The sequence below is a fragment of the Monodelphis domestica genome, chromosome 2 (genome assembly GCF_027887165.1).
Source record: "Monodelphis domestica isolate mMonDom1 chromosome 2, mMonDom1.pri, whole genome shotgun sequence".
NCBI lineage: Eukaryota > Metazoa > Chordata > Mammalia > Didelphimorphia > Didelphidae > Monodelphis > Monodelphis domestica.
In genome coordinates, this window is record NC_077228.1 from 153238138 (window position 1) to 153253505 (window position 15368).

The following is a 15368-nucleotide window of genomic DNA, read 5'->3' on the forward strand; positions in this document are numbered from 1 at the left end:
GAGAGGCAGGCATGACTAAGCATCTAAACATTAACTGTTTATTTTGCCCAAATGGTTACAAAGTATCAAAACAAGATCCCATTTATTAACACTGCATAGTGAAATGAGTGGATAAATAAACTTCATGAACCATTCTTTGCCCTTTTGCATGAAATACTTTCTAGAATACTTATGTTTTGCCACCATATTACATTTTTCTAATAAATTAATAGGAATGTAATATTTTAAAATAAGTATATAGTTCATCCAGTGCTATTTGTTATCTTTTCATTTGTATATGTTCTGTGGAGGTCACTGATTCTTACATTAATTGACATTTTAAGTCAACTAATATAGCCTATGAGACACAGTGGGTACCTAATAAATTTATTTATTGATTTGATAGCTTTCATCTATGTGGTTCCATGATTAAAACACAAGACAAAAAAAAATCGAGATCTGATTGACTGACCACTGACTGCTACTGCAATTCAATATGATTTAAATAAAGTAAAGGGTAGGATATATTTTCTTCTGTCAAATAGTATACAGCATAGTTGAGGGAAAATAAAAATCTAAACAAGTGAATTTATAGTAATTTGAAGCAGTTTTGACTAGAAAAGTATGAAAATTGTAACCTATAACATACACACTGCCTAGAATATTTTGAAGAAAAATAGCCAAATGAGGCCAAAACCTAAAATTCCTCACATCATTTTGTTTGTTTGTTTTAGATTCGTGATGATGTGTACCACAATATACTTACAAACAACCTCCCCAACCTTTTGGAATATGGGAACATCTCAGCTCTGACAAACCTATGGTACTCGGGACAAATTACTAACTTTGAATATTTGACCCACCTCAACAAACATGCTGGCCGATCCTTCAATGACCTTATGCAATATCCAGTTTTTCCATTCATACTTTCTGACTATATTAGTGAAACACTTGACCTAAATGAGCCTTCTGTGTATAGGTGAGTAGTTGTAATTAGGTGGGAGTAGAGAGGGTTTGGTACCATTTTTTAAAAAAAATTAACTACAAGTATTTTACCTTCTCCATTTTGGGTTCATTTGATCATTTCGTACATAAAGCCTTTACTTATCTTCCTTGCCCCATCCATGTTGCCACCACCCCATTATTAGTACATTTTCTATTGAAATTCCTCTGTCACTTTGTATATATTTTATACTTTTGTAAATATGAAATATTTTTACTTGGGCTTTACTTTATATTTATTTGCATAAATATAAAAAGCAGTTTATATTTGGTTGCATAAAAATTTTATTTCCCTAAGTAGAGTGCCTTGAGGGCATTAGTACCTAGAACAGTATACATACAATGATTTGTATCAAATTAGAAATGTAAATTTATGCAAGCTATTATAAACTAGTTTTTGGAATGGAAAATGCTCAAGAACAAAGTGTAAGTCTATGTAAATATAATAGATAAATGCTGAAGAAGTATTACAAAACAGTGCTTTAATTGGATATCTCAGTATTTTTATGAAAAAGATATAAATTTTCATGAAAAAGATATTTAGACATGGTATAATGAGAAAAACTGAGGATTTAGAATCAGAATGCCTGGGTTCAAGTTTCCCTCTTCTAATTACTGTATTTCCTTGGACAAGTCTCTTAACCTTTTTGACTCTCAGTTTACTCATCTGATTAGTGAGGGCATGAACACTCTAACCACGAATCTTTTGATCCACTTTATTGAGATACCAAATGATGACTTCTCAACCCAGTTGGATTCTCATTAGACTAAGTAGATTAATGCTGCTTCTTATCAGCTCTCACTATCAGTGCCAAACAAGTTTTCCCTAAGAAACAAGAAAACTTTATTCTTTGAAAATATTCCAATTGTAGTTTCTGCAGAGTAGAAAAGATGCCCTCTTCTACCTTTTCTTGCTTTCTTGTCATTCATAATTAAGTTCAAGTCAAGCAAGAGCCCTACTTTTGGATCTCATATTTTCCTAGAGTACTTTGCTCTCTTTTTTGTCTTATCACACTCTAATCTTTGTCATACTTATCTGTATACATATTGGCAACCCCCCCCCAATAAAATGTAGATCCTTGAAGGAATTTCAGTCACTGTATTTGTGCATTTGCTATTTCTTCATAATTAAAAAAAATGCCTTACATGTATTATATGCAATTTCCTATACAATCTGCCTTAAAAATTATTTTCCCTTTGTTCTGTTAAGCATTTATATGTTCTTTCTTTTTAATATTTCATACTAAATTATTTTCCTAATTGATCCAGTGTCTAATATAAACTTTAACTTTTTCCAACTGGTTCTTATCATTGCTACCTTTTCAGAGTCTAAACAACTTGAGTTCAATTCTTGACTTCCCAGCTTACTAGCTGTATTATTATTATTATAGTCTCTCTGAACCCATTTCCACACTGTGAAATAAAAAGGACTATTATTAAGTAAGAGCAAATGTATAAATAAATAATAGAATCATGGGATTTAGTCTGAAAAATCCCCTGTTCTGGCTTTTTGACTGTCCACTACTAAGAAACTGATAGTTTTCTCTTTGCTGAGGCTTTTTCTTATCAAAGTTTTCCACCCCAAACCTTGGTGCCATCCCAAGAAAATTATCTTTTTTTTATTTGTCAGTCAACTAGCATTTAATGAACACCTCTTAGGTGCCACACACGGTGCTTAGCAATGGGGATACAAAGGAAAACAAAACAAAACAAAACAGCCCTGTGCTCTTAAGAACTCATAGTATAAAAGAATCATTTGTTGCTATGTCCTTGATCCCTTTCCACAGATATTTTGAAGGTTCTTTAAGATTTGCCTATCCACGTTCACTTCCATCTACTTTAAACAAATAGGTGAGGTTTCTGGAATGAATGACCACATTGGGATTTATTTAAAATAAAATGTCTTGATAAGAGAAATCACACATCATTGTTAGTTGATCTTAGCTCTCTGGAGAGAAATGTAGGGTCAGTGAAATTTAGGGTTTGGGGAATTTCACAGCCTTGTCTATTTTTATTCACTTATAAAATAAAAGGTGAACTAGATGACCTTTGAGATGTATTATAACCCCAAAACTATGATCCTCTGATACTGTAATCTTATATATCTGATCCAGTAGCCCTTATTACAGACTTGGAATACAGAGAGAACAGAGAACTGCCTACAGGGGATGATAAGGACATTTCTATAGAGGGCACACTTTGGGGAATTCTATTTGCAAAATCTTGAGGACCTAGAATTTAAACTTAAGCCCCTGAAACATTTTACTTACAAAAGTCATAGGCAAGGAAGCTCTGCAGAATAAGCCATGGCAATATAAGTGTAAGCCAAAATTATGACTGTGCTTTTGGTATAGTAAATACAGATTGATATTGCTGGATAACACACACACACACACACACACACACACACACACACACATACATATTCATGTATGTACCTGCTCTCTCTGCTTCTCTCTGTCTCTCTTGCTTTTACTTTCTCTCTTTCTTTGTCCCTTTCTCTTTACCCGCAATTTTCCCATCTCTGTCTCTCCCTTTCTCTTTTTCCTTTTCTTCCCCTAGTCTCTACCTTCTCTATCTTTCCTCTCTTCCAAGGTTGAGGAATAACTTAGAGTAAACCTGTATTTATATAAGTATTTTATTAAGCCCACATAACTCCAGCTAAAATTCATGTGGAATGGGCCTGCTCCACTTGTATAAGCTTGAATCCCTCTCTTTAGCAACTAGACACATCAAAATATATTCACTAAGCCAGTGGTGGCAAACCTATGGCATGCCAAAGATGTCACAGAGAGACCTCTCTTTGGGCATGTGTGCCATCCCTGTTAGAATTTGTTACTAGAAAGGTAGAGGAACTTGAGTGGAGCTGCTCCCCTCCCCCTCTCCTCTGCGCCTCCCTGCCCTCAGTCCAACAGCCCAATGGAAGCTCTTACTCTCTCCCCTGAGCCAAGTACTTGGGCACTGCCCTCCCTTTTTCCTTCCCCTGTCTGGGGTAAGGTGGCGGGGTGGGGTGGGGCAGCACTCAGTCCAGTCTCTTGTGGGGCATGGCATGCATTCTGGGGGCAGGTGGGAAATGATGGGACATAGTCTCTAAAAGGTTCACCATCACTGTACTAAGCTATATTCCCTGTCCTATCCACATAATGCTCCTAGGTATCAGTCTTCCCCAAACATCATTCTGTTTTCTTTCCTAGATATTCCACTTTAGTTGTTGGTTCATATTATATGGTCATTAACATGCATCAGTTGAGCTCTTGCCCCTGTCTGAGAGCAGAGGTTACTTTTATTCAGTACTCTAATCCTCAGGTTCACATCTAGGCTCTACAGCCCCTTTACTGACAAAGTATCAATTTTTTTCCTCATCTCTGTTCTTTCTAACCCATATAAACAGTAATCATTCATCAGAACTTATTCATAGCCTCTTGGGTAGATAAGAGAATGAAAGACTAGGCCTCACAGTTTTCATTATACCACCAAGCACATTTAGTCCCTGTTTTTAGTCCCTTGCCCAGTCCCATTTACTCTAATGCTCAGTTAGCTTAACCCCTTGGCTGCCATAACAGAGAGAATACTGAATTTGAAATCAAATGGCCTAAGTTGGAACCCCATCTCCACATCTTTCTACCTTTGTGGCATTGTCTCATAGGATCATAGAAGTCAAATCCTTTATAGTATTGAGACTTAGGTTGAAGCAATTTGCTAAGTATCAGAGGCAGAACTAAATTACTAAGTCTATCCCCTAAGCTGCCTCCAGGTTGGATCACTTAAAATCTTTATACCACAGTGTCTTCATCTCTAAAATAAAGGGTTTGGACATTATCTAAGCTCTATTTTTAACTCTAAATACTGTGCATTTGTGATTATTTTAATTAATTTTTCATGGTTTTAATCATATAGATTTGAACAATGTCTATATTTTGCCTAGGTATTTAGACTATAAAAGTGAAAGGAGTTTAATGGTTAGGTAGGTAGGTGGCTCAATGGGTAGAGAACCAAGCTTGGAGATGAGAAGTCCTGGGTTCAAATTTGATATCAGACACTTCTAGCTGTATGAATCTGAGCCTGAGAAAGTTACAACTCTAGTTGCCTATCTCTTACTGCTCTTCTGCCTTTAATTCCAAGACAAAAGGTAAGGGATTTTTTTTTAAGTAAAAGGAGCTTACATTCTTGGATGAAGTAAAATACTCTACTAGAGTATATTCCTAGTTAAAGCAAATTATTGAGAAAGGTTAGAAAATAGATTGTGGTAAAAAAAAAAATTTAAATCATCCCCTTCATTCTTGTTTTCTTCTATTCCATTTCTTTTTCCCCAAGTAATACATACCTTTCTCAATCATAGATGTTAGTTTCCTTCCCTTCTTCATACACATGTTAAAATAGATATAGGAGTGTTATCACAATATAGGTAAAAAATAAATAAGTACTTACTAAGTCCCTATTCTTTACTAGTTTCTCTGAAATGCAAAACTGATCAAAAAATTACCCCAAACTACAAGTAACTTTATAATTAGTCTAGTTAAGAGATGTGATATATACATATAAAAAGTAGGAGTGTATTATATACTGATTTTTAAAAGGACTAAATCATAGAAAATGTAACTAAAAAAAGTAAAAAATATATGACCAAATACTAATTGTATGGAATACACAATAAAAGCAAAAAGGAATTAGAAAAGAGTGGATTAAAATAATCGAAGTCTTCATTACCCACAGAAATCCTGCAAAAAGCAGAGGAAAGTTTTGTCAGAAGAGAGCATTAGGGATTTTGAACAAGAATTATCAATAAGCATTGGAAAGTGTGCAGGTTATTCATAAAACAAACACCATTAATTTAACTCATCCATATACCAATTGGGAATATTCTACATTTATATTTTCTAAAATAATTTTATTTGGAAAATATTAATTGAGATATTGCATAGTTCTAGCTCCTAAGAGCCTATGGCTACATCTAAATAACAAGGAAGACATACTTTTCTTTCTTCTAGAGTATTTATTGATTATATATTATGCCCAGAGTACTGTGAGAAGTTAATGGATAATTAAAAAGTCTTCAAGCTATTTTCTCCATTATTCTTTCCATTATAGAAATTTATCCAAACCTATAGCTGTACAGTATAAAGAAAAAGAAGATCGTTATGTGGATACCTACAAGGTGAGCCTTTAGTGTGAAATTACATTACAATTTATAAATGTATTTTTTCTCTAATTTGAGAAATATAGTTTATTATAGACAAGACTTAATGTACAAGCATTAAAGTAATTGTTTTATGTACAGGTCTTCACATATGATATTTTGAATTGCCATAGGCATATGTTTCAATGATAAGAAAATACATAGTGAAGAAAGATGTATTTATTATGACATAAATTGAGTGTTGTTGCACAGTTATTAGACCTAAATATGAGTCACTATAATCTCTGAAATTCACCAAGGAAAACAGGGAGAAAGAAATAATGAACTGCCTTGTTATTTATAGTCCTTAAAATTGTTTATTACCATTATAATAATATAAGTATATTTATATTACATAAGGATATAGGTACAGATACTATATATGTGTATGTGTATTATACATGTATTTATGTATGTAAATATAGACATACACACATACATTTCTGTACGTGATATAGAAATATGTGGTTGAAATAGAGATATCAGTAGGATATAAGAAAATAGAACAGATATTAAATACTAAGAAAAATGTCATTCCTGCAAGGGAAGAAAACAGTAAAAATAAATTACTATCCACCTGTAAATCAACTACTGTAATATGTTACAAATATATAAAATGATTAGGGAAAGTATTTGTGTTCATATATATATATATATATATGAGATATATATATATACATATATATATATACACACACACGTGTATTTGTTAAAATATTCCTTTAATCACATTACACCAATGATATCATGTAAATGTCTCTTTGAGAGTTAATATGTTAATGTATTAACAAATCATTAGCCCCCTAGAAGACATAAGTTTATTACATTTCTCAGTAAGAATTTATTAAGCATCTACAATATGCCAGGCACTATACTAAGCACAGCAGATACAAATGAGAATACAGTCCTTGTCCTCAAGGAGCCTACAGTCTAACAGGGAAAGACAGCACACAAAAGGAAACTAGAGAGTCAGGTGAAGGGAGGGAGACAGTAGGGGGTACCCAACGCAAGGATTTCTTGCTTCATGGAGATGAAACCAGGAAGAGTTAGATGGAGAGTGGAATGAAGTAAAAGTCCAATTTTTGCCCTTTATTAAGGAAAGTTTTGGGAAGGGGAGGAAGGGAAGGGAATATAGAACAAGTGAGTTTTGAGAAAGATCCAAAGAAAGATACTAAACATGGGAGGAGTATGCTGAGAAGAGTTCTGAAAAGGGAGGTGAGAGGGTCACACATGCATACACACATACCCTCCCCACACCCTTCCTCCCTCCCTCCTCTCCTTTTTCTGCCCCTGTCCCTCTCCCCCACATCTCTCTCTCTCTCTGTCTCTGTCTCTGTCTCTCCCCTTCCCCTACCACCCCTCCCCCCCCTTCCGCACACTCACAGACCTCTCCCTCTCTCCTCCTCCTTTTTTGTCCCTAGCCAGCACTCATGCCATACCTTCTGGTTTCTTTTCTTTCAATCTTAGTATTTGGAAGAGGAATATCGCAAAGGGGCTCGAGAAGATGACCCCATGCCTCCTGTACAGCCTTACCACTATGGGTCACATTATTCAAACAGTGGAACTGTGCTTCACTTCCTGGTTAGAATGCCTCCTTTTACAAAGATGTTTTTAGCCTATCAAGGTAATTTTTTGGTTACTCTTTTGTAAAAGTGCATAAATTGTAGCAATATTAACAAAAAATTTTCAGAATTAATATGTTTACGTATGTCCTTCAACATTATGATGAGCCTCTAATACTAATATTTTAGCATTTTGTGGTAAAATATTAACTTTAATTATTTTATAATATTCCATATTAGCCTTCATGTTTCTAGCATGAAGAGCTCTAATCTCTATTCTTTCAGAATACTTGTCTTTTTATAATAGATATTCCCTCCATTTCTACTTACTGTCACATTCAACTTCCTTCATATGTTCTGTTATTTTTGTCTATAGTTTATCTTCAGAGAAGGATCACCATTGTGCACTGGAAACTTTCCACTAGATCTTTTAACATTCTGTAAATCATAGTGTCAAAATTGAATTGTCCTTCTCAGAATCACAGAATTTTAACCTTGGAAGGAACCTCAGCAGCTGTCTATATAATTATATATAATACAATTATATATACTGTAATGTTATTTATACTGGTTCCAAGTCATTCTCTTTGTTTACTCAATGAGTTTCAGTGCCAAGATTATAATTGTTATGTCTCCCTCAACTCCTGGCTTCATATTAGTGCATTCTTATTAATAACTTCAGTATACATATTGATATTTCCTCAAATAGCCTAACTTTCCAGAGTTTCTCAACTACTCATTTTCTATGACATACTCCACCACCTGAAAAAGCACAAGGATACAACCAACTGCATATAGGTAGTTTCCAAATAATGAATATGGATTGCTTAAGATGTGTTTTCAGCAGGTAATTCCAGACATTTCAACAAGTTTTAGCACTGTCTATATTCAAGCTTTGTGTGAGACCCAAGCAGTTCAATAAAGTTATAAAAAGTTATCACAATGTAAAGTTATAAAAGGTTATTATAATGAGGTAAACTTATGGGACGTACCTTGTCAGCCTTCTATCTGCTATTTTCTTAGAATATTGAGTGTTATGTTAACTCCAGGGACAGCTCAGACTGCAAAACCTGCAAGTCTTCATTGTTCCCAAAGTGGTCTGATCCAAAGCAACACCTGATCACTGCTATTTTGATTTGAGCTCTGCAAGATCCTGGCCTGAATTTGAGAACTGTGGAAAACTCTTGATGAATTTTCCTCATTGAAAATTCCAGTAGACTGCTGCTGGACTCAGTTATTGTTTGCTTATTTGATGACTCTTAGATTAACAGATCTGCAGGCTCCTCCTTTGGTCTGGTATTCCTGCTGTAAGAGTTAAATTAATGCCCAATACTTCAAGTATTATTATCTGACAAAATAGAACCATGTGACTAAGTTTTTCTACCAGCTCAAAAATTACCCCCTCCACCAAAGCTGAGACAGGAAGGAAGAGACAGAACTCCACCGAATTTATATCCTGTCAACAGCAGCATGTGATGACAGGAAGTGAGTGGAGTGCTATGAATCATAGTTTTGCAAGTGAGTGGAGTGCTGTGAATCATAGTTTTGCTGGGAATTGTAGTTTTTTAGGCTAACTGATTCTAAATACATAATGCCCCCTAGAGATCCTTTGTTAGACTAGTCTCCCCAGTGGATCTTGTAAACATGACCACTTTATAAATTACAATAATTTAGGGATAAAACGGAAAGAGAACAAAACCAATGATTGCTAGGCACATTGACAAAAAGCCAATTAGGGGGCAGTCCCCTTCGGCACAGGAGTATACATACAAAATAAATTTGTTACAACCCCCCACAATTCAATTTCACTACAACCCAAAGCTCATTCTGAATATTTCAGTGCAGTGTGAGGTTTCTGCAGGCATCTCCATGGTGCCTTCTCCAAACAGTTCACTTCTTGGATTCTGGGAGGTAGCAAGTTTCTTGAGTTTTATAAAAGAATTTTATGACAATTATACAATCCCCCCTGAGGAGGGTATTAACAAACACACAGATCAACTCAGGATACATTAATTTTCACTAAGAAAACAGCTTTATAAAAAGCAGTAGTATAGAAGCTAATTCAAGAAAACCTTTTGGGTCTAAAACGTCCCCAAGAATCTAGATCATTCTGGTGGAGGTAGATTAAGCTGAAGAGTTAAAAATCATCTAGAAGCTGCTTAGGCTTCATGGGAAATGCTCCCTCTTGAGAGCCATCCAGGGATACCACACCCCTAGGAAAACCTTCCCAGCTCCTTTGGTATGAGAATAACAGCCATAAAAGGCATGTCTTTATATGGCTCATCCATTACATTTTTATAAATGTGAAGGTGGGTAATAGTGCTATATAGCACTTCACTTCAGCTACTAAATGGACTCTTACCTCTTGTTACAAACAACTCAAAGATAATTTTATAATGGTATCTTCTCCAGTCCAGTCATATGGGGAGGTACAAATGAAGCCAATGTAACAGCACATATAGCTAATTGTCAAAACACAGTACAGAACTTAACAAACAAAATAAAATCTTAAAACATGCAATCAGCAAATACAATATATGTGACAGGATACAGACAATGAATTCAAGAATCCTTTTTTCCAATTCTGATACAGAAACTTCCATAAAACAATGGAGTCTGCAAAGGCTTAAAAATCCACCTCAAGACTCTTTAAGGTTCCTTCCCCTCCCCAGGATCAATTTCCATTTAGGTTCCTTTTGTTACACCTCTGGGATCCCCCATAGTGAGGGAGACTTCTGAGCTGAACATAGTGTGGAGGAATCCTATATTGGATATATTGTAGAGATTGGACAGACCAGAATGGCAAGTGGGTGTAAGGAAATTGATTTCTCCCCTGAATCTCAGGATTATTCAAGCTAATTGCAAGGAACATTGTACCCAGTAACAGAAGGAAGAAAAAGACATCCTAAAACTGAGAGCTGTTTGAGATAGGTAATGCACCGTTCTTTCATAGAGTGGGCCATGCTTGCAATTCTACTTTCTGTCTGGAAGAGTAACTTTCCTTCCCCTCCCTCCTAGAGGTAAAAACACCAGGGAGCAGTTTACTTCCCTTGCCATGGACAAGGAGTTAAAAAGATGGAAGATCTCCTCAGGTAAAAAAAGCCCTTTAGGAGGCTAATTATTGCCTACAGGAAACACACCCAGGCTTCCAAGGCAAGCAGCAAGCATTCAGGTGTTTGCAACATAAGGGAAAAGGGGATTTGTACTTTCCCAGCTTTTTTGGAAAGTAGCTCCAAGGACTCCCAGCTTGTCAGTAGCAATCAGCAGCAGTAATAGCAGCAGCAGCAGCAGTGCCAGGAAAAACATCTGAAGAGAGTTCTCCGAAGGGGAAGGGGAGAGTGGCAGGAAAAATGTGGTTTCTTTTCAAACTAATTTACTCAGAGAGAATTAAGGGTTTTGAACCCCACTTTTGGTCACCATAAATGTAAGATTTAAATTAATGTCCAATACTTCAAGTATTATTTTTATAAAGTTTATTATCTGACAAAATAGAACTATGTGACTAAGTTTTTCTACCTGCTCAAAAATCCCCCACTCCACCAAAGCTGAGACAAGAAAGAAAGAGCTCCAGAGACAGAACTCTACCAAATTTATATCCTGTCAACATCAGTCCGTAAGGACAGAAAGTGAGTACGGTACTGGGAATCATAGTTTTGTTGGGGATTGTAGTTTTTAGGGTAACAGAGATTCTAATTACAATGCCCACATTACTCCTTTGTAAACTGTAGATCCCTCTCCCCTCCTGGAATCTGTGCCCCACCAAACGAACAGCTACTACCCAGTCAAGGGCACTGGAATGGGACCCCAAGTCACAAGTATCTTTTTCAGTCCATCCTGCATTTGTGACCTAGAACTAGCTATTAACTACAACAGAGCAGTCAGTTGGCACCTATTCCTGCAATGTGCATGCACACAGTTAGGATCTCCATGCATCAGAATGATACCTATGCTTGCCTCAGTAAATAGCTCAGTCCCCTTTTAGTTCCTGTGCATTGGAACATTCTTCATGGAGTGTGCTGGTCAAACTTGGCCTCAGTGTCCACAGACCTCTCTTAATTTCTATGCATACTTGGGCTGGAAATGGCTCACAGTGATTTTTTTCCTTGGATTTTTGGATCAGGATTCAGTCTGGTACATTTTCTCAATCTTTGTGAAAGAGTTTGTATTAAGTGGAGCTCAGCTGTATTTCTTCCTTTATCATCTAGACAAAGTCTGGGGCCTATCTCTTAGAATAGGCCTGGATCCCACTGAATAGTCCTGGTAGTATTCTGGCACTTGATGGAAATACTTAAAGGCACCGACAAATTAATCCAGCAAGAGGATTTCACTATTTGTAAAGATTTCCTCTTCCATTTGGATTCTGCTCTGGTTGATTTCCCTCTTTCCTGGTTCCCATCACTACAGTCTGTCTTTCACTCATTTGCCAAAGTGATCTCCATAAAGCACAGATCTGACCATGTTACCCCCATCCCCAACTGAAGAAATTCAGTTGTCTTCCTGTTATCTTTAGATCAGATATATTGTCATTGTTTTCAGTCATAGTTGTGTCTGAATCTTCATGACTCCACTCTAAAAGGATTAATCTACTCAGGTGTGAATTCAGAATGGGCTGTCCTTTGAAAGACGTCTACTGTGATTGGTAGATGGAAGAACTTAGGGGAGGTAACATAGGAGAAAACCTGCTATATAAGAAAAAGGACAGACTGTTGAGAAAAATCTCTTGAGATATACAGGCTCTTGAGAGATAATCTCTAAGGAAGTCTTTCAAGGGAGGCTGACTCTGGCTAGAATTCCCTCTGGGGAGACTCTGTCCCCCTGAATCCTCGCTTGAACAGATCTTATAGTGAGTGATTAGGACTGACTGATCTTTTTTTTTTTTAGGGCTTAGGCCTGGGTTGGCCAGGGCTGGCTGGGCCGGCATATTCTTTTCTCATTTATTTCCTTTTTCTCTCTCTCTCTCTTTCTTTGATTCCTCATTGTATTATTAATTAAATTCTCTATAAAACCCAGTTGACTTGGGTATATTCATAATTGGGAATATTTCCCTGGTGACCACCTTAAATATTGATTTAAAACAAGACACTGTAGTGAAAACATATTTCCTGCGGTCACAATATACTCACCCACTCTTATATCTATCACAATTTATATCTTCAACCATTTTAACTCTTACAGTTTATGGCACCCACTCTTTTAAATGCCACAATTCAGGATTTTCTTGGTAGAGATACTGAAGTAATAGGCCATTTCCTTTTCTAGCTTATATTCCAGATCAGGGAACGAAGGCAAATAAGGTTAAATGACCTTCCCAAGGCCACAAGGCTAATGTCTGGGGCCAGATTTAAACTCAGGAAGAGGAATCTTCCTGATTCCAGACCTAGCACTCTATACACTGCCAGCTTTATTTGGCATTTTTTAAGCTCTTCACAACTTGGCCATCCTTAGCCTTCCAATTTTCTGCTGCTTTACTCCCTTCCATGGAATCTACAATGCAGAGACAATGGCTTTATTATTGCTGTGCCTCACAACTGAAACTTCATCTCTTGAATCTGCCTTTTCACTGGTTATCCCCAATGTCTGGGATACTTTCACTCCCTGCCTCTGACTCCTGGCTTCTCTGACTTCCTTCAAGACTCAATTGAAATCATACTTTCTTTAGTTTTCCCACTCCCTACAGCTAGTGTCTTCCCTCAGTGATTAGCTCACATTCCCCTATATCTTGTACTTAAAATTATTTGGATTTTATCTTCATGGTTAGAATATGAGTTCCTGAAGGGCAGGGGCCATATGTTATATCCCCTACTCTTAGCACAGTACCTTACACGTAATAGGAGCTTACTAATTGCTTATTGACCAACTTGACATATGATTACAAATTTAAGAGCTCAAAAGAACCTTAGAGATCATCTAATCCAGTTCTTTCATTTTATAGAGAACACTGATGCCCAGAGAATTTGAATGTTTCCCAGTGTCAAAGAAATATATATAGCAGTTTAGATTCAAATTCAGGCCCTTTGTCTTCTTAAGGTTTTGTTCTTCTCTGACAGCAGTGCTTACCTTTGAATATGTCTCATTTTTATGCCTTAATTGATATTAAAAATCATTTAAAAAGGTTATCTTCATAGTTTATTTAGCAAGAAACAATCTTAAAATCTATAGGGTATGATCATAAATCATGTACATGAAACATTTTGTTGAAGGAATAAAGCTGGAATAAGACATAAAAATTTTATAAAAATGGAAAAAATAAGGTCAGTTGTTATTGTTCTTTTAGATCTCTTTACCCTGGTTCTAATACAATGCATGATTTTTCTCCCATTTTAGCGAATATTTTCTCCTATTTCAAATATCTTGAAAAATGTGCTTTCAGAACTCTTCTCAAACATAGGCTTCTTACAAGTATACTTAGTCTGTTTTGCCTGCTCTCCTAGCTTCATCTTTTTAAATGATATTTCTATTTACAAAGATTTCATATTGTATATAGAGATATTTAAGTTCAAATGTAGATTATTATATATGGTGATAATAGATTACTATAGAAACACTGAAATAAATTACACATTCATTTGTTGTTATTTTTTTTGGCCAGTTTCTATAACTGCCTTTGCATTAATCTGATTTAATTGAGTTTCATGCCAAGCTTTCTGTAAACTTTTACCCTACCATAATCCATTGTTTTATAAGACAGTGATACTCATAATTTTCAACCCTCTTTATTCATAATGTTTTATAATTTAGTTTATATTCTAAACTAATGTCCTGAATACAATGTCTTTCAACCTGGCAAGGAGAACATATATATTTTTTGACATTATAATTTAGCCATCATCAGCAATACAGACCTTTTAATCTATATAGAAGAAAAGAAAATTGTATATGAAACAATGATATGTTGCATTGATATTTTTAAATGTATATTTAACAAACTAGTAACAAAATAGTCCTATTTTGGGGGGTACATTTTATTAATGCTCCCCTTTTTTATCTGTGACTATTCACTAATTCACTCCCCTCACTAAGAAGTCTCCTGCCTTGTAACAATGTTTAAGCAAGATAAATCAATGTATTGGCTATATCTGAAAATATTTATGTCTCATTCTGAACCTCTATTCTCGTGTCTCTGCCAAGAGGCAATAATATACTTAGTTAAGTGTCAGTCTAAAGAAGTCACAGTTGTTGACTACCTTTTATCAGAGTTCTGAAATCTTTCAGACTTTTATATTATTATGATCAAAATATAAATTGTTTTTCTTGAGTATAATTCTAAATAAGGGAACTTTTTCTGGATAAGGCTATTTCTTTTACTTTCTATCAGTTAAGCTTCTGAAGAAGATGATCATTTTTTTAAAGTTAATAGTTTGTCTAAATGGTTTGGATTGGAGCTATTATTATACTATGCATTGCCATCTTAATCCTTTTCATTATTATCCCTTATTTTTATCCTTTCATATCATTTTGTATTGCTGGTAATCTTTGCACTAATTAGCTGATCATCTGATTAATCTAAAACAACTAATTCCAAAGTGAATTTTATATCATTGTCATTTCTGCCTATTGAAAAATAAATAAATTTTGTAATAATACTCTTTTTTGCCTTAATTTTTAATTTAATTTTTCCTTCTTTGTTTTAAATTTATTTAGTTAGTTTT

The 15368-nt window shown here is 35.4% G+C and overlaps 1 protein-coding gene across 4 annotated transcripts in view; it reads left to right on the top strand.

The window, feature by feature from the left end:
- Nucleotides 1-15368, top strand: part of LYST (lysosomal trafficking regulator) — a 248382-nt gene that overhangs the window by 195440 nt on the left and 37574 nt on the right. For all 4 annotated transcript variants that reach the window (XM_056816097.1, XM_056816099.1, XM_056816098.1 and 1 more), the window contains 3 exons: nt 714-958; nt 6070-6136; nt 7625-7781. In XM_056816097.1, the coding sequence (XP_056672075.1) occupies nt 714-958; nt 6070-6136; nt 7625-7781 (469 nt within the window). The remainder of the gene's footprint in view (nt 1-713; nt 959-6069; nt 6137-7624; nt 7782-15368) is intronic.